Below are 20,825 nucleotides of genomic sequence, written 5' to 3' on the forward strand. Positions count from 1 at the left end.
AAATTAAATATCAATCAAGATTCAGTTTATTTGTTGTATAATATGATGTCTAAGTGAATAAGTCATGAAAATCTCAGTATAAACACGGACTTGGGAAGTACATCAGCAACAACATTTTCTCGTGTATCAGATATACCTTGCATATAACCTCCACATTAGTAGCTACAATGTTAATAACATCAAATCCATGCCTGTGTAGACTCCTGTTAAGCCTCTGCACATGGATCAAAAAGAAATCAGAACTTCAGAGCCTTGCTCTCCCCACAAGCTAAATACATACATTAGATAAAAAAAAGAGTTTCAAGCTTCGCAATTGATAAAGAAAGATACAGAATAGGAAATTGAAATTAAAAGCTATCAAATCAACAGAGTAGGTATCATCTCCCACGCATTATACCAACTAAACAAAATTCAAATTTAACAAATGAAATGATTTAATACCCACAATAGATGTTTCTCTCATGATTAATAGTTTAATACCCCTATATGAACAACTAAAAGTCTCTTAAAATGTACACTCTCTGAATAACACAAAAACCCAATTTAAATATCAACCTTCATTAAATCTAATTCACGCACTTCACTATCATGCTAATAATCCTTTTGTGCATGTGAAGCTCTATCTGAAACATCTCTCCCATTTGTGGTCAACCTTAATTGCAATGAGTATGACCCAAAAGACATATCTACCAGCAAATCCTTATCCATTCAAGTTGTGACCAACTAAAAACTGTCCAAGAATCTTCAAACCCAACCCCCCCTCAAAAAAAAAAAAAAAAACACCCACACACCCAACACCCCCCCCCCCCCCCCCCCGAAAGGAAAAAAAAACACCTCCCTTCAGCCGCCATATTCAACCAAATTGATCTCATCAAAGTAGCCTTCGAAGGCAATTGTTTCCCTTTGTTATTCTTATTTGCCTTGATAGCAATTGAATTTGTACTGTTATTCATAAAGTGCCCTCCCACTAGCATACTGTTCATTGCTTCTCCTACCCTCTTAAAACAGAATATGTAAACTCTCTAAATAACATGAAAACCCAATTTAAATATCAACCCTTCATTCAAATCCAATCCGAGCCCTACACTATGACCCTAATAATCCTTTTGTTCATGTGAAGCTCTCTCTGAAACATCTCTCCCACTTGTGGTCAACCTGACTTGCAACGAGTATGACCCAAAAAGACGTATCTCCCGGCAAATCCTCATTCATTCAAGTTGTGGCCAACTAAAAGTTGTCCAAGAATCTCCAACCCCACCCACCCGCCCCCTTTCAGTCAACATATCTCACCGCTCCCATTTGTGATCAACCTTACTTGCAACGAGTATGACCCAAAAGACGTATCTCCCAGCAAATCCTCATCCATTCAAGTTGTGGCCAACTAAAAGTTGTCCAAGAATCTCCAACCCCAGCCACCCGCCCCCTTTCAGTCAACATATCTCACCGAATTGATCTAATCAAAGTAAGTAGCTTTCTCTAAAGCCTTTGAAGTCAATTGTTTCCTTTTGCTATTCTTATTTGCCTTGATAGCAATTGAATGTATACTTTTATTTATAGATTCCCTCACACTAGCATATTGTTTATTGCTTCTCCTACCCTATCCCCAAATAATTACACAAATAAATAGGATGCTACTTCTACCACTTCATCCTCTCCGCCTTCCAGCATCTTTGACCCATCTCTTGATGAAGGACCAATATGGAAGAATTAATTCTTGTAGCTCTGGTACTAAACTGATACAGAAGTAGGAGAGAGATTCCCATAACTTTCGAGTACATGAAATCACTCTTAACGTAGCTGATCAACAATTTGAACTTTCCAAAAATAGAACCAAATATAGCCCTTGCATCTCAATCTAGGTTAACCACAATGATCCACAATAAAAGTACTAGAATCTGTACCATTCAAAAAAAAGGTACTAGAATCTGATCATTAGATCTTGAGATCTAATTGATAACACAAAATCTGATGATAGATATTAACTCGATCCGACCATCGGAATTAAGATTGGATTTGTTCAATATGATCCTCAATATAGTTATATGATCCTAATAATTCTTGATACAATCCCGTATTTTTTCATCTTCCTGGAGACCCTTGGAATCACTTTTTGCTTGTGCGAACCAAAACCTTCACTTCAGACTTCTAGAATATTTCCTACAACTTAAAAGACACATGTGCGGGCCCTCTTGACTCAAAACCTTACACTCTAGAGAGATTTCGTTTAAAAAACCAAAAAATTAAGAAAACCCAACTCAAACTCTATGCAAAAGAGCTCTCCTCACTCTGAAATGAGTATCCATACACAGCGCTCCAAAACCCCAGGCAGCGTTGCCCACATGAATGGATGATCTAAACCATTTATTGTTTGGGCCTATGGTCGCTGAATGAACCTAACCATTGGATTTGTGGTCCCAACTTTAGGATGGAACCGTAATGAAAACTCCTCCAACCGAAGAGTGTAGAATCATCCAACAACCCTCATTTTTTAAGGGACGGCATATGGACGAGCTTGCACACGCATACACCATATAAAAACTTCTTTAAAATTTTGTAGTTGATGGGCCTTGTTCTTATTATGAATTCACTTAAGTGACTTCGGGGGTTTAGTCACAAGGGATTTGTATGACATTCAGTGGCAATGATGAGACATGTGTTAGTCGCACATGCCTTTTTGGAGAACTCTGAAATGCAACATTAGTGGCAAGTTCCCGAAAATGATGATTGTGTGCCCATTAGAACTTAAAAGTTCAGAAGTATGTATTAGAATAGACCGCCATAAGTTCACTTAAAACTGGTGGAACATAAAATTCCTCCCTATATCAATCCCATCCTATCTCTCTCACCTCTCAGCCATCCACGTCAAACCCATCTTGTCTCTCTCTCCTCTTGCTCACCTGATTTTTTGTCAATGAACCCTCCGCCAAGCAGGCCAAACCCTGCGCCAACCTATCTCCCAACAAGGTGAGTAAATATGCCTTTATCACTCCCTCCCAATCTCTGGATCGTTTCCCTGCTCATCGAAACCCTTCTGCCCCCTCTCTGTCTCTCTCTCAACTAGGCAGACTGTCACCATCGTGATCAATCCGAATGATCGTTTTTTTTTATCACTTCCTGCGATCTTATTTGAATTCTCAAAAAGCCACTGATGGACAATGAATATTCATTGATTCCTCTGTTGCATGGATTATTTCCCCCCTTTGCCAAATCCTTGTCAACGCGTTTCTACACTCAAATCCGACATGGATTCGTGTGGGACACACCCGGATTCTTGTTGTAGCCGTGTCTTGCACGAATCCGACACATCATTGTTTCTTTTAAAATGTGAATCCGGTATATTTTCTCTTTAGAAGTGTTTTCTCCTTTAACTTTTTTTTTAATAAAAGCACAACCCGTCCTCTCTTAATAAAACCTCTAGCACCTTGACTGTTTACCCCCGAACATCGACCCCCTTCCTCCCCCTACTCTCTGAATAAAAACCCTAACGCCACAACACTCCACCCTCAAATTTTTTCCATGAATATATTAAAAAATATTATTTTTTATTTTATTTAATAAAAATTACCGAATCCACGAATCCTACTTTTTGGGGGTTTGTCGAATCCGACACCTCGAATCCATGTCGGATCCCGACACGCGAATCTGAATCCATGCAACACAGATTGATTCTAATGGCAAGCAAAGAGAAAGATCGAGAGCTTCTCATACCAATCAGAGACTGTCACAAATGGGACTTTCTTCTCTGTCTTTCTTTTTCTTTAGTTCTTTTGTTGGTTTATTAGGTTGATTTCGTCATTGAAGCTATTTTCGTGCCCTAAAGTTTCACAAGAATTTTTTCCTTAATTCGATTGATTTCTTCAATATGAAAATATCGATTTTTTGGATGGGTTTCTTCAATACCTCGACAACTCCCTCTCAATTCTCGTTTTTTGGAGATTTGTTTTTAATTTGTTTGCTTCTGTCAAAATTTAGACTTGAAGAATATGAGAGCTTTGAAGACAATGTCATGTACTATCATTTGGATCTGAAAATTGCGATTCCTTGTCGCTCGTAGTGTAGGGTTTGGTTAATATTTGAAAGCATTGAAGACAAAGACAAGTACTATTTCTGAGATCTACAACCAAATGGCACGTAACCAATTATAGGCCTCGTCAAATACATTCCTCTAAAATACCCTTGTGTTGTCTCAAACTACAAAGAGAATCAGAACACCCAATTTTCCTTAATTTTTTCCTGTTTTCCTCCACGGACTCTACTGTGTGGTGATGTTTAGAGGTGAAAAGGCTACTGACAACAGCCCAAGAAGGTGGATTTTTTTATTTTTGATGATTGTAGTTCTGGTTTTGGATGAGCTTACGGAGGGTATCCAGGATGAGGTGCCGTGGTGTATGTTATTTGCAGATGACATAGTATTAATCGACGAAACCAAAGCAGGAGTAAATGCTAAGTTAGAGTTATAGAGAACTACTTTGGAAACCAAAGGTTTTAGACCGAGTAAGACTAAGACAGAATATATGGAATGCAACTTAAGTAATGTAAGGAGGCTGGATGAAGATATAGTAAATATGACTGGACAGGAGGTACCAAAGAGGGATATCTTTCACTATCTTGGTTCAATTCTACATAAAGAAGGAGAGATTGAAGAGGATGTTAACCATAGAATAAGAGCAGCTTGGTTGAAGTGGAAGCTTGCCTCAGGAGATCTGTGCGACAGTAAAATCCCTACCAAGTTGAAGGGAAAGTTTTATAAGACAGTTGTGAGGCCAGCCATGCTGTACGGCTCAGAATGTTGAGCCACCAAGAAGCAGTATGTGCATAAGATGAGTGTTGCAAGATGCGAATGCTTAGATGGATGAGCGGCCACATACGGTTAGATAGAATTAAAAATGAAGACATTCGTAAAAAGGTGGGGGTGGCACCAATTGAGGAAAAGATGAGACAGCACCGCTTAAGATGGTTTGGACATATCCAACGTAAGCCTTTTGATGCTCCGATGAGAAGAGGCGACTCGTGCCAAATTGATGGAGTAAAAAGAGGTAGGGGCAGACCGAAAACAACTTGGGTAGAAACAGTGAGGAAAGACTTGATAGCTAGGAATATAACAGAGAACATGACCTTGGATAGGATAGAATGGAAGAAAATGATCTACGTAGAAGAACCCAACTAGAGCCAGGATTAGAGCCGGATAGATTCCTTTCACATTCTTCATGAAAATTTTCTAAAGGATTCATTTAGCAGACCCCAACTAGTTTGGGACAAAGGCTTTGTTGAGTTGAGTTGAGTAGTTCTGGTTTTGGTGGTTTTTCTTGATGGGTTATTCTTGGATTTTTTGTTTCTGCCATTGGGAAGAGATAACAAGGTGATTTTGGTGCTGAATAGTGAGTTTCTCTTGAACTAGACGTTTTGTAGGGAACCTTTTAGATTTTACAAACTCTAAAACTATTATTTTCTGCCGATCCTTTGATGGTTCCATATTTCTTTTCACCAAGTGGTAGAGGGAACTTGTACTAGAATTCTTGTTACATGTGTCAAAATATTTGGACGGTGAAGTTCAGAGAATGCATAATCTGAATGCACATACACCTTCCTGTTCTATAAAGATACAAATGCTATCAACAAGGGCAACAAAAAAAGAAGAAGGAAAGAACACCTGAAGTATGTTATGAGGTTTTAAGGAATTTATAATCTTAGGATGCTATAGTTTTCTCCAATGACCTACAGAAGCTTCGGATTTTCTTTCAGCCACCCTTGTTTATTTTCTTATTATTCTATTCAAGGGCTAGTTTTGCATTATGCAGTCAATCACAGAGCAAACAGTCTACCCACTTTTATTTGGTTGATGGTTCTTTATCAGTTGTTTATCAGAATTTGAACACACCAAATCAATTGGAATCAAGCTTCTTCAAATTTTCTAACAAGTGTAGGTAAATAAGATGAGGTCAATTTGTGATAATTGCTCAACAACCATGTATGCCAATCAACTGAAGTTGGTGTGTTTGCATTTTCCTTTTGTTAAAGCCGCAAATTATACTTGGTGTGTTTCTTTCTTGATTTGATTGGGTTTTCTACTTTCCTTTTTGGTGAATCAATATAGCATGCTAGAATCTGAATTAAAATGAGAGTTTTCATGTCATGTCTTATTTTTCCTACTCATGCTCTCTTGTTTATACGTGAACAATTTGGACGTCCCGTTTGAGTAGCCAAGTGGAGGGGAGGACCCCTTAGTGAGTTGTATGTTTTCTCAAATTTAGAATTTACAACATGAATGTGACCTTACACAGGCACTTTGCTACTGGCAGTGGGACCCACTGATTATGCCTACACGTTGCAAAAATATGAATATAAGTATTTGGACCCATCAGTGGTGGCCACAAACCTTTCTTTATGATACATGAGTTGTAGGTTCTACTTTGGATCGACTTATGAAATTGTTAAATTGGGGTAATGGAGAAAATTTGCATGTTGAGCCTTCAAGAACTCGAAGTTCGCATTTGTTGATGACTTAACGCGTGACTTAGATGCCTGTGTGACTCTGAAATCCCCAAGAGTCCTAGAAAATTCACTGGGGTCCAGGGTATCAGCATATTCAAAGTGAAAGTCTTAGATGATGTTGAATGCTAATCATTAAATTTGACATCACCCACCAAGATGATACTAAATACATTTAGATTGCACAAATTTCATATGGAATGCAATATGAGCCAGAGCATCAAAGCATCAAGATGCTAGAAACCAGTAGAACCAAAAGAAGAGAAAATGGATCTCATTATTTAGGACAAAGGACTTAGATAAGAAATTTCAATATAAATTTGAGCAGTAAATATCAAGAGTAGGCAATATTTCTCTCAAGTCAGGCTAATACCAAACAAAAAATAGAAAAAAGAGTTCGACAAAAAAAAATGATGCCAAAAAAATTAACAATTATTAAAAGGGGAGAAGTATCACCTTCCATACAGTGTTTCTATGGGTATTGGTAACAATAGAAGGATGGTGTGAGCAAAATAAAAGTCTAGCACATGTGCTTGGGGAACTGGCCAGAGCTGGGGATGAAATCAAAAGCAAGGCCTTCACCAAAACCTCAACGGATGGAACGAAGGGGATTTGAGCATCCACTGAATTTTCTGTGTCACTATAAAGGCACGTGGTTAAAACATTATAGTTTCCAGATCAGAGACACCACAACAGAAGATAATGTAAGAAAAACAATATTGTCTCTTTAAAGAGACATCAACATATAATCCCCGGTGGGACAAATTTTATGGCCGGTAGCAAAGCAAACAAACGAGACCAATTGTCATGGAAAGTCAGGTTTGGTAAGGGAGATAGAAAAAAGAAGAAGGAAAAAGAATCTGACTATAATCCAGAAAAAGAAAATATCCTTCAAGGAGTGGGTTATTCAGAATGTATTGAAATCCAGAAATTGATGCCACATAATAATTACTTAATTCAATGAACCGAATGAAAGTTGGGTTTTTTCACACGGAAGTTGGTTTTTTTCACACGACAATACTCAAGGCTTACACAGATGGAAAATAAGATTGCATCAACAGTGACTAAACATACCTTGATTTCAAAATAAATATTCTGTCTCCAATAACAGAAAGCCAATTTGCAAATTCACTTAAGAGATCTTCAGACAACTGTGGAGCAGCTGAGGTAATTCTTTTTGTAGCCTCATGAGCCACTCGGCGAACGTCCCAACTTGTATGGCACATTAGGTAGAGAATCAACTGTAACAAGTCAATCAGCTATGAGCAATGAATTTGAGAAGAAAATGAGTGATTTAAGCAGCAGCATGCCATCGAACTCACCTGTAATAGTGGTTTGACAGACAAGGTCTCCAAAACTCTACAGGAAAAAGAATGAAACATCAATTTAGGGTCAATTTACAATTGTCTCGTTTAAGTGGAAGCATTTAATAACTATATAAACCTTTCAGGGCACGTTGGCTACCAAGTGGTGAGAAGGGGCTACAAATCAAGAAACAAAAAACTCGACTCAAAATCCGATCGACTGTTTCCTGATTTTTTGCCACTTCTCATCACCGGAGACACTAGTTTCCTGATTTTTTTTTCTGAAAGGTCAAAATTTTCATTCAAAAGCAGACCGTGATAAAACATAATAAAAACATAATAAAACACGAATAGGAATACAGAAAAAATTAGAAAACAATAAAGATATCAAGGCGGAAGGAAGTCAAAGTGTTACAAGGCCGGTAGGTGCAACCCATTCCATGCCAGCCTATCCGCCACATCATTGGCCGACCTCCTAATATAGCAGAAGGAGACAGAGGAATTGCCCACAATATCTTTTATCTCCTCAAAGATCTCTACAAATCTCCACGGGAATACATGAGATCCATTTAACCAACGGATAACATTAAGAGAATCTCCTACCACCACACTAGTTTCCTGCTTTTTGTTTCCTGCTTTTTGTTTCCTGGTTTTTAGCCACTTCACCCTCATCTCCACTTAGAAGAAACCGATTTATCATGGAAAAAAAAAAACCATGGTAGCCAAACGTGCCCTTAAAGACAGCAAATAATGACAGCAAGAAAAAATATGGTGGTGACAAAAATTAAAAAATAAACAAGTACACACCTGTGCAGATGTTCCATAAGAAGCACCTCAAGAAGATCTATACATGCCATACAATCCTCACTTGATAATTTTGAAGCCTGTTAAGCAGAAAGAAGCACTTAAACATAAAGACATCCATAGGAAATTGATCCAAGGAATCTATATAGCAGAGATAACACGTGGTGACCTATCTGTTAATAGACATGAAATCCAGCCATTTTATCTAGCCTAAACAAATTCAACAATTCCACCCAACAGAATGTTTCAACAAGTTCACAGACAATTACCAGAGAAATGGATACTACCGAAGACTCGTTTTGAGATATCAACAGCCAGATCCTTTCTTTCAACAGAATCTCCTCTGCAAAAGAAAAAATGTGTGCAAAAAATACAATAGCCAATTAAAAAGCAACATTGAATTTCCCTAGTGAAAGGTTAATAGTATAAACAAACCTGCTCTGGTATCAATAGAAGCAATCTTGGCCACTGAAAAGAGTGAGTAAATGCCATCCAACCGCTGTGTTACTTTCGTAAAACCAGTTTTCACCAGTTGGATAAGAGGCTCCAGCAAAGGTGATATCTGAAGATTAGTGTCATAAAAAAATTTCTAGTAACTGAACAACTAAAGGTCTGATCACGAGTTCTAACAAATAACATAAAGAATGAGCACTTAAGCCCTGTTTGGATTGCTGGAATTTTACGGAAAAGCTTGCAAATGAAAAATGTTTGTAGGATTGCTAACTTTTTTAACCCATGAAAAAAATAATTTGAACCAACCCCATTCAATTTTTATTTAGAGGAACCTTCAATTTATGGTGATATTCCTCTAAATTAATCATAATCATATTGTTTCCCTCAAAATTGTGGAAAGAAAGAAAATTCCAGAGAAAAAATATCACATCAGATATGTTTTTCTTGCAATCCAAACAGGGCCAAGAGATAACTTTATCGACTTCCTCACCCTTGTTAACATGTCAGGATTCCTGCATATGACTCGTAGGAATCGAAGATGCCCTCTCCTTAAAGCTTCCTTTTCCTTAAGGCCTGTAGCAATAAAAGAAACAGCATCTGGTTGAACAGCATCTGCAGATCTTGATGCCCAAGAAGACATTGCAGACAAGATTGCAAGCTTCACCTCCTCGCTCCCTGCATGTGGCCAAAATGTATAAATTTGTATATAATTAGGGGCTGTTTGGATATGTGGATTTTAGAATCCAGGTTTTAGTTTGAAAGGGCTCCAAATTTCTGGATTTTACAATCCATTATCCTGGATTTTAAGTAAGAAATCCAGGTTTTAGAAATCTCTCCTCCATCCTGAGATTTCTAAAACCTGGAAACATGGGGCGATCTCCTACTCTCTCGCTCGACGGAAAGGGCAAGAAATCAGAAAACGACGGACGGTCTCCTTCTCTCGTCTCCCATCCAGGGTTTTGAGGAAATCCAAGATTCTAAAATTCACGTACCCAAACAGCCCCTAACCACCCCCTGTTTGGATACATGGATTTCAGAATCCAGGTTTTAGTTTGAAAGCAGTGTAAAATTCTGGATTTTACAATGGAAGTAGGTTTCAGATGTGGGGGAAGTAGGTTGCTGATGAAGGGTTTAAGTAAGAAATCCAGGATTTAGAAATCTCTCCCCCATCTTGAGATTTCTAAAACCTAAAAACAGGCGCAGTCTCCTACTCTCTCGCTCAACGGAAAGAAGGGCAATAAATCAGAAAACAACGGACGGTTTCCCTCTTCTCTCGTATTCCATCCAGGATTTTGAGGAGATCCAAGATTCTAAAATCCATGTATCCAAAGAGTTGAAACAAAAATAGAACCTATATGATAGACGAAAAGAAAACCAAATAAAAAAAAGTTGGAAACAGACAGCATCAAATAAGAAATTTACCATCATCCCTGTAACAGGACATGAGAAAGCCACATATAGAAGGTGCCAGGCTATTCAGTGTTTTTCCGCCCAGAGCCTTTGACAGTTCTTGCAATGCATTTATCATTCCAACCCTCTGGTAAGCGAATGAAAGTTTTCCCTCTGAGCCTGTATGCATTAACCGGATTAGGAAACTTGTGCAATATCATCCACTTTCATAAAATTAAATTTCCAAAAGCATGCCAGCAACATTTATTTGGTAGAGAACACTGCACAAGAATAACAAGCTATTATGACAAAATGTGAAAAAAAAATAGAGACCAACCTCCAAGGACGGATTTGATTATATTGAACATTGCTTGTAGAGCATCTGGATCACTAGACAATTGACTCAAATAGCCTATGATGACCAGGGCACCAATTCTCCTTCCTTCATCAGAATGACGTACCTGTGGTAGGACCACGGAAAGAACTTCCACGGCATATTTACTCAAATCAAGTTTAACTGATTGTAATAGAAGTCCAACCGATTCCAACACAATTTCTGGGTTTCGTTTTAGCATTTTCAGAGACGATGGAATCACAATAGTTTTAAAATCTTCATGCACCATGCGTATAAAAAGTGAATGGAAAGCTTCACTAAGAGCCCTTGTTGGCTTCTCCCTTGCATTCAGAACAGCTTTTACATACAGTTCAAGAAATATTGGCTGCAAAAGTATAATACCAGTAAACAGATAGATAATCCAACAGATAAAAATTAATAAAACAATAAAGTCGAGAGAAAAATCAACAATTTGATCACCAAAACAAACAATTTCTAGTATCTTAAGCATGAAAAGGATGAAAAGGAAACATTTTTACCTTGCATTGTTCAAAGAGAGAAGTGTCTGTAATCGAAAAATCTAGCAACAGCGATATCAATTCACAATTATCTCCATAAGAGATCCTTGAATCCTTTAGCTCCTCTGTGTAGATTTTGAAAAAGTCTGGTGACTGAAAACGGCGAAAAGATGATGAGAAAATAGCAACAGGTTTGGAGCTTTGTGGTTCGGGAAAATATTTATAAGAAAATTAGGAACAAAGAAGTTACTCAGAAAGGACCTCAGAGCAGAGATTAAAAAGTATTTGCTTGCAAGCCCTTCGCATGCGAAAAGAACCCCGCATAAGGATATGAAGCAACGATGCCTGCAATGCGGCAATTCTTGAAAATCCATTTTTTGATACAGAGGTAAACTGGCTCCATCTTAGTAGGAGGGAAGACCACTTGAGAAGTTTGTAACAAGCTATAGGAATTCTTATCTTTAGTTGCTTCTCCCCAGACTGAACAAGCGCCGCCGCAAAACTTTTCATAAAAGTAGCTCCACTTAAAGCCATAATAATCACATCATCTACGGCTTTTCTTGATGCTCGGTCATCATATATGAACAATGTTTTGAAAATGATATCAACCAATAATGATGCAACATCAACTGATATCTCTGCAGAAATTAAAATAGAATTTCAGGAAACTAATATAAAAATCCATATGGCTCACGACAATCAAATTCAAAAGCTATGAGGCAGACCGTCCCATCTAAAGTCAAAAATAGTAGGATCTCACAAATTAATTGAGATGGACAATCCTAGGTAGACTATGCAGACTGATCAATATGAATTCACGAACCAAAATAGTATGCACGAAAGACAACCCAAGAGCAAGAAATCAAATTCTAAAAGTTATAAATGATAGACCAAGGATAGAGGGAAATCAAACATTATCATGGGGAATCCAGCCCAAGACATCGAAAATTGACCCCAAAAACCCAAAAACAAGAGATGTTCCAAACATAAATTCAAAAACACTCTCAATATTTCCAAGAAAATAAGTATTTGCCTTCTCCTAAAGGGACTAAACAACTGTAATCCTCCTGTGAAATCTTCCCCAGCCAAGCCAGCCTCAAACACTGGCCCAACTCCAATCGACCGAAGTCCATCCACCAGTGATCTTGAATTAGTATAAGTTGCGCTCCGGTGTAACCCAACAATATGATTCGTGCAAGAGATTCAAGCTACAAAGAAACTCTCCACAAGATGAAGTCTGGGCTAGTTGTAGACGTGGCCACCAACCATTTTTTTAATTACTTTCACTTCCCCGTGGCACTGTTCCCACCCACTGATGCACCACCTATCTTTAGTAAATATAAGGGCAAAGGGCACAATCAGTGCCACCTTATGGCATTTTGCAATGAGACAGTCGAGATTAGCGGCAAGGATTACCAATTTCTTAGGTTATTCCTTAGGAACTAGGGGTGCAACTCGGGTCGGTTTTTCGGAAATCGGGTTGAGCTTTTACCTTAAAATCAGGTCGGGTTCGGGTTGATTCCAGTTCATTTTTTAGCAAAAGCTCAACCCAACCCGACCCAAGCTGCACCCCTACTAGAAACTTAGCTGACACAGCTTTGGATTGGTATACCTCCCAACCCCCTTCATCCATAAGGATCATTCACCTCTTTGACTAACTTGGAAGAAAAAATTGTCTTAAGGTTTCCCTTTAACCCTCTTCTGGTATATGGAAGCCAAACTTCTCTCTACTGCAAGCGACTACTCAAAAACCCGATGAATCATTTAATGAGTTCATGGTTTGTTGGAGACAGGAAAGCCTCCTTGGCGAGAGGCAAGCGACTACAATCAATTGGTGCCATGTCATGTTTCCCCCATTGAAGCAAAAGTGTGGAAGTGTAATAACCCAGATTGTGTGAAGTGTGCTGGTCAGTTTGTCCCACATCGGTTGTGCAGGAAAAAGGTCATGGGCTTATAAGCGATTGAAGCGCTCCAATCGCTAACCGTAGCTAGCCCTTTTGGAGCAAGATCTGGATTGTTGCCAATGGTATCAGAGCCACCCTACGCACCCAATGTGGGGACGGACTACAGCCGGAGTGAGTGATTGATCGTGCTGTGGGGTCCAGCGAGGACGCTAGACTCTTAAGGAGGTGAGAGTGTAATAACCCAGATTGTGTGTAGTGTGTTGGTCAGTTTGTCCCACATTGGTTGTGCAGGGAAAAGGCCATGGGCTTATAAGAGATTGAAGTCCTCCAAACGCTAACAATAGCTAACATTTTTGGAGCGAGATCCGAGTTGTTACAGGAAGATCCAAGCCCCTCCGAGAGTCTGCACTTTTAGCCGGGCGGCTATCCGGGATCGGATTCAAACATTAAACTTTCTCAGGAAGCGCAAAATGTTGATAGTAGATCATTGTGCTCCATGCAAAGCAGAAGGGGAATCAGTATACCATATTTTTATCCATTGCGCAGTAGCCAGGGAGGTGTGGAGTGGCATTCTTTCCAGGTTTGGTATCGCTTGGGTCTTTCCTACTAAGCTTTCAGATTTGCTTGAAGGTTGTTCCTGGGTTCCTTGGAAGAAAAAAGGGGAAAGTACTTTGGTCTTTGTGTTTCCTGGCTACATTATGGGTTCCCTGGAAAGAAAGGAATACAAGGGTCTTCGATGGTGTAACCAAATCATCTTATTATCTTTTCATTAAAGTCATTGACTATAGCTTGGGCGAAATGCCTTCCTCTTTTCCGCTTTGTATCGGCTTTTGATCTTTGAGATGGTTGGCAAGAGATATGCTCCGGTGTAGAGCACCGGCCTTCCATTGTGCAAGCGTGGCAGTCCCCCTCAACTGCGATGTTGAAATTGAACTTTGATGGCTCCAGTATGCATAATCCAGGCTCGGGGGGCGTAGGAGATGCTCTCAAGAACCAAAGGGGTGAAGTTATTTGGGCGTTTCCAGGGCCAATTGGGATAGTTGATGCCAGTGAATCTGAGGTTAGAGCCGTCCATCAAGGAATCCTTCGGATGGAAAGGGAGTGTCTTGATAGTGTTGTTGTGGAAGGTGACTCTAAATACGATTCGGTGGCTTAGGGGATCCTCGGTTCCACCGAGGAGGTTTGCCCAGTTCTTAGATGAGATCATGGATAGAATTGAGGGGTCTTCAATCACCTTAAATCAAGTAAGGAGATCGGCTAATAGTTTAGCAGATCGTTTGGCAAGGGAAGGTGTGTAGATAGACATTCCTTAGTGCGCCTTGATTATTTGCCACCTTGGCAGGCCTTATTCATTGTATCTTGCCTTTGTTATTTGTTTTCTTTGTTATCATTGTATCCGTTTGGGTTGACGCCCTCTGCCGCCCGATTCTCTCTTAATAAAATCCTGCTACCATTCAAAAAAAAAAAAAGGAAAGTCTCCTCGGTTTCCCTATACCCAAAGAGGAAGCTGTAGAATAATTTGTTCAAGCTTCGAGGTGCTAACAAATCCCTAATCACAACCAATGAAACACACATAGCCAAACAAGGCTTTAGAAGCCTAATAAAATTAAAAACACAACCAACTCCGTATCGGCTAAACCTAAAAAAAGATCATGTTTTCATTGATAGACCCCACTAAAAACCCAACTAAATGACTAAACTTGAAATAAAATTCACTAGACCCCTGGAATAATAAATTGATCAAGTCCTCAAAATTTCTAGTTGAGCAACACCCATGGGTCTTTTTTTTTTTTGAAATGGGCAACACCCATGGGTCTTCTATTGAAATCAACATGATGCCATCCATAATTTTGTATTGCTTATTTATTTGACACCCTTTCCTTTTAGACATTTTTTTGGCAGAATGAGGGCCACAAGTTGCATTAGATAGAATTTGTAGCGTAAAGTGTTGACCGTTGAGTATAACTATATGCCAACTATATAGTTTTAGATGTAATACCGTAGGACTATGTGATGAAGTCAGAAAAACAGGCCCATAACTATCTCAGCATTCTCCGCAATCCAAATGGATTCCAGCCACAATTTAGCTCACAGTGCCCACAATTCAAGACTTAAAAGCCCAAGAAACAAGTGAAGAAAAGATTGAAGGAGGGCCCAAAGTGGCCAGGATATGATTATGCCATCTTCACATGAAGGAGGGCCCAAACACGAGTGATCATGTGACCAAACACGAGCAATTATATGACCAAACATGAGTTATCATGTGACCAAACAGGAGTTATCATGTGACCAAACTCGAATTGACACTATAAGTCTATAACCTAACTTGGTAGCAATTTCATTAAAGAGAGAGCAGAAGACCGAGATGGTCGAACCACAAAATACGAGGAAAGAAGGAGAAAAAGGAAAAACAAGGAATAGCTTCTATCAGGGAGGCAAGTAATCAAACATCTCCAAACCCTGCCTCCCTACACCTTGTAGAGCTAGGATATCTGCCTCCCTGTCGGCCGATCTACGGATGTGAAAGGAAGTAATTGATGTGCAAATATTGCTTATCCGATGAGCAAACACGAGTTACCATACGACCAAACATATGCCACTCTGTAACCAAACACGACTTACCCTGCAACCAAACATGGCTTACATTGTGAGCAAACATGACTTACCATGTGACCAAACTACGTATGAGGTCTGTCACGTGAGGAGCGAACTTTAGTTGAGCGCCCATTGTTTTGGGAACCCATAGTAAAGACATACGAGGTATACAATGTGCATGATCCATAATAGGTGTTAGGAAGGCTTCTCGTCAGGCCGTGACATGTGGAGCCCACTTTGGTTGAGGGTCCATTATTTTGGGGCCCCACATTAGGTGTAGGGTGTCCCACTGCACGAGGCCCCGCCATTGCAGGGTCTGGCGAGGGCTAGATGTACGCAGCCTTACCCCTGTTTTTTGCAGAGAGGCTAAATCCGTGAGTCAAACCCGTGACCACCAGATCACAATGGAGCAACCTTACCGTTGAGCCAAGGTGTAGGGTGTACCATGCATAAATACCACAAGTCTTTGGCGGGCATCATCTACAACACAAATTAAGTATGTGGTCCATCACATGTGGCGCACACTTTCATTGAGGGTCCATTATTTTGGGGCCCCATATTAGGTAGGGGTGAACCATGCATAGATCCCACAATAGGAATTTGGAGGAGCATCATGCGGGGCACAAATTGCGTATGTGTATGTCACATGTAGGGCCCGTTTTAGTTAAGTGGCCATTATTTTGGGGCCCTATGATATGAGGTATGGGTCTACCATATGTGGGTCACACAATAGGTGTTCGGATTTGGGGATATGGGCGAGCACTGATTTGATTAATGTGACTCTACCTCCCAAAGATACCAAGTTTCTTTTCCATGTGGATAATTTTTTATCCACCCTCTCCACAATGGGATCCCAAGTCCTCTTCTTGGGACACCCCACTCTGAGCGGAAGACCAAGATAGGTAGTAGGAAATTCCTCAATCGAACACCCAAGGAGCCAATCGAACACCCAAGGAGGCCAGCTATCCTCTCAATTTCGACTTCTTCCATATAAATTCCAAGCAGATTCAATTAACTAAAATTCGATCTGCGACCCGTCACCTAGAACAGATGGTGAGTTTTTTTTTTTAATGGCATAGAACAGATGGCGTGTTAGATGATGGTTTGGAAGACGATTATGATATTTTGGCTCTTGATGCACAAATTGAGTCCAAACATATAGCAGAAGCAAAAGAGGACTCTTTCGTTGACGCATATGTGGAACAGGATAAAACAATTTGTGAGTTGCCTGTTTGAAGGACGGGGATGAGTACTCCTTCGTTAACTAAGATGTGGAACAGGATGAAAATGGGGAAGGAAATGGGTGTTAGAAATGAGGTGACTTGCAATAGCATAGAACACTGCATAAGCGTATTGAGGAAAGATGCCATTAGAAGAAACTATTAACAATTTATAACAATGGATCTAAGTACTCTGCCGGGTGCAAAGAACACGGTTGCACATGGTGTAATCGTGTAACAAAGTGTTTGGGCATTGTGAAGGTCAAATACTTCATTTCAAAACACATATGTTCTTATCAACCGAATGGTAGTAATCACTCTTGTTACAGATGATTGGTTAGCAGAAACATGTGTTAACCTATTTGCCAATGTAGAAGACATAAAGATCAGCGTAATAATTCATAAGGTTTAAAAGATGTATGGTAAAACATTGAGCTATAGAAAAAGCACTATTACCAGAATAAATAATGACGGCCATTCAAAAACAAAAGCAAAAGAAATCATGACGGCGATTTTTGAGTGGATCTTATGAGTCATACATCTTACCTTTATATTTGATAGAGTTAGGAAGATCCAACCCATATGGGTGTGAGTTGAGCTTGTGACTTAATCCCAACAAGTGTTGATCAATCATTCAATCATCTCTGCATGCCGTATGGACATTTGTTGTATGCAAAGAGATGTTTATCGGCACGTTATGACCTTTAATAGTAGTGGATGTAAGGCACTAGAGAGGGAAGTATCCAGGGGTATTGTTGATTGCGTGCAATTTTATTGGAACAATGAAATGAATCGTCTCACATATAGGGCTGTTGAATTTGAGTCACACCATACTTGGGCATGTTTTTGGATATTGTTGTGAGTGCATGTGTTGTAGACAAAATCTGAGACTATCACAACGCTCTCAGAGAATGTTATGTTGCAAGCAATACGGAAGTGCTTCCTGATGCATATCATTGCTTTTAAATACGCCACTTTACAAATTTCTATGAAAAGTGCAAGGATGAGAAATAGCGGGAAAAAATTGAAGGCGTCTAAGGCATACTGTGAGTGGATTTGACAATGCTATGTGGACTATTAAGTAGCACAAGGAAAGGGCACACAGACAAATTGGGCATAAGTGATATCTAGGCTCTAGCTTGAAGGGGAATACTAGAGATGAGAGTGTAAGCCTATCTATGTAATGAGGTTATTTCGGGGATTATAGTAGTGACTAAATATAAACTGACAGGGGGGAGATTGATCTTTTCTAATCGACACACTCCTCCTTTTCCCCTCCTCCATTCTTTTCCCTTCCCCTTTCTCCTATGAACTAATAGAATCATCGAAAACCAAATATTCTATGTTGAATTGCTTTTTTCTTTTCTTTTTTAAATGTATGTTGAATTACATATTACGAGCCTGTATTTATTGTTTCCCTTTATTTGATTGACAGAGTTGCATACAAAACTTGAGTGTGCAGAAAAATAAGCTCTATCCCACAAAGCTGTGCCACTAAACACAAAATTGAATGCACTTGTTTTTTCTCCTAATGGCCAAAAATTGAATGCACTTGTATAATCATACAAAGACATACGCGACTCCACGTACATTTGTATGATTGAAATGATCAATCAATTGCAGTCCAAACCAACCAATTACGTGAAATTAAGAACAACACCAATCAAAAAGGAATTGCAGATGAATCACTCTCGCATGTCACTAATCAGACTAATTTAAATCCGGATAAATTCCAAAAATGCCAACCCAGGGAATCTATTCTCGACAAACAGAACATCAAAAACCCTAAGAAAAATCCAAAACATAAAAATCAAAATTCAAGTATTCGTCGCCGATCGAATTATGTAAAAAAAAAATGAACAAAACCTGAGTTTTGTAGAATAGATGATATATCATCTCGAAAGATCCGAACGCGTTGCTTGGTTGAGGACGTTGAAACCTCTTCGGATACAGCGCTCAACGCTTCTAGGGTTAGCGCCATTGATGGCATGGACGTTGAACCTTTAACTACTGAACGAGAGACTCTTTTAGGGTTTTCGATTAGCGTTTAGGGTTTCAGAGCCTCAATCCGGTCTGAACGATCTGAGTTCTTCCCCCGCGATTAGGGTTTTTCTGAGAGTTTTTTGCTTTAATAAGCAGCAGAATGCACTGAGCAGTGGCTTAGGGCATTAGAAGAGTAGGATAGGTGGACGTAAATGTTTTGATCTTTTGTTTTATTGACTGATAGCCCCAGCGCATTATCAAATTGGAAGAAACAAAGACAGGTGGACCTGTTTGATTGGAGGATAATTTTCCGAGGGCCAATCTTAACTTCAACCAGTGCTTATTCGACATTTGGCCCACAATCCTGTGGGGTATAAATAATCATGCATAACAAAAGGAGGAGTGATATCAGCACAGCCTAGCTTTGATAATTGCACAAACTCAACTTGTCTTTTCCATATTAATTGGTTTCTAAGAGCTTTTTGGGAGCTGTAAACCCTTGACATCCCTTGATGGCTCTTTAAATAATAAAAGACAAGATGGTCAGTGCATTTGTCAAAACATGGTTGTGCTGCTGATATCATTTCCTAACAAAATATTAAAGAGGGAAATGATATCAACCATGTTTTGATATTTCCACTGAAGCATCTTCGTCTTTTATTTAAAGAACTATCAAAAGGCAATTAGAGTTCCTAAAAAACTTTTACGGTCCAATTAGAAAAGAAAAGAGGAGCTGAGATGAGACCGTGCAACTATTAAAACATGCTTGTGCTGATATCAATCTCGTAATTTTTTTTTTGAAAAGGGCAACATATGTATGTAAAAACAGAACCGAGGTGGTCCTGAAGGAACAAAGATAATACAATCTCGTAATTTTAACTTCGGCTCTGTTTAGTTGTGCTACTTGAGTGGGAAAGGAAACGAAAATAATATGGCCAATGAAAAGGAAAATTGTGATATGGACATTTAGTTGTCTAAAAACTATAAATATAAAATATAAAATAATAAGAAGGAAATAAAAGTTTAATAGCTTCAAGGTATACATCATATGTAGCACTTCATGTGGCTACCTAGGCATCTAATATGGGGTCCACGTGTTAGAAAAACTCCAATACATCCATAGAAAAATGGGCTCACTATGGATGCGTTTGGCTGGAATTCGTTTTCATGATAAAACGAGCATCTTCAAGTGTGAAGATCCTGAAGATCAGGAAACAAAATCCTAGAAACGGCTGTGTCTGTGTTGTATTCGGGATGAGAAGTTGCTAAAATTTTGGAAAATGTTGATCCAGTTACTAGCAAAGTTTTTTTGTTTCAGATTTTTATCAACTTCTAACCATGTCTGGTTTTGAGCAATGTTCTTTGTTTCCGATTCTTATCAACTTTTTATCATGGAAATAGCCGTTTCAGGGATTTGGTTTCCTATTTTCAAGGACTTCACACTTGAAGATGCCCGATTTATCAAGAAAACAAATTCCTCACAGCCAACCGTTCCCAGTAGGATTTGATAGCCAATATTTTAAAGTGCAATAATTACAACTGCAAACATAACTAAAATGACAGTGCTAACCATCTATGGTAGGAGTCACATTGTAGGTTTAGTATCGTTACGCACTTCTACATGAAGTGGAACTGCCGTGTTCCGACTCATGTGTGTAGTCAGTTGTTCTTTAACACTTCCACATGAGGTGGAACTGCCATGTTCCGACTCATGTATGTAGTCAGCTGTTCTTCAATTACTGTTATACGAACAGTAGAGAGTTTCAATGTAATTATCAGCTTGAACTTATCACGCCGGCCAAGAATAATATATTTCATATCATTTGCTCTTG

At 39.2% G+C, this 20,825-nt stretch overlaps 1 protein-coding gene across 1 annotated transcript in view; it reads right to left on the reverse strand.

The window, feature by feature from the left end:
- Positions 1-19,162, reverse strand: part of ILA (ILITYHIA) — an 88,316-nt gene extending 69,154 nt beyond the window's left edge. Inside the window, exons 1-13 of the mRNA XM_077396641.1 lie at positions 18,877-19,162; positions 11,553-11,929; positions 11,313-11,444; positions 10,777-11,158; positions 10,473-10,619; positions 9,541-9,725; positions 9,033-9,159; positions 8,867-8,940; positions 8,601-8,677; positions 7,812-7,848; positions 7,564-7,730; positions 6,946-7,129; positions 137-214 (exon numbers count right to left, since the gene is read on the reverse strand). Coding sequence (XP_077252756.1) covers positions 137-214; positions 6,946-7,129; positions 7,564-7,730; positions 7,812-7,848; positions 8,601-8,677; positions 8,867-8,940; positions 9,033-9,159; positions 9,541-9,725; positions 10,473-10,619; positions 10,777-11,158; positions 11,313-11,444; positions 11,553-11,929; positions 18,877-19,000 — 2,091 coding nt within the window. The 5' untranslated portion in view covers positions 19,001-19,162. The remainder of the gene's footprint in view (positions 1-136; positions 215-6,945; positions 7,130-7,563; positions 7,731-7,811; positions 7,849-8,600; positions 8,678-8,866; positions 8,941-9,032; positions 9,160-9,540; positions 9,726-10,472; positions 10,620-10,776; positions 11,159-11,312; positions 11,445-11,552; positions 11,930-18,876) is intronic.
- Positions 19,163-20,825: the final 1,663 nt, after the last annotated feature.

Source organism: Tasmannia lanceolata, unplaced genomic scaffold (genome assembly GCF_043159265.1).
Source record: "Tasmannia lanceolata isolate RefF3 unplaced genomic scaffold, GAP_Taslan_0.1 ptg000015l, whole genome shotgun sequence".
In the NCBI taxonomy this organism is placed as follows: domain Eukaryota; kingdom Viridiplantae; phylum Streptophyta; class Magnoliopsida; order Canellales; family Winteraceae; genus Tasmannia; species Tasmannia lanceolata.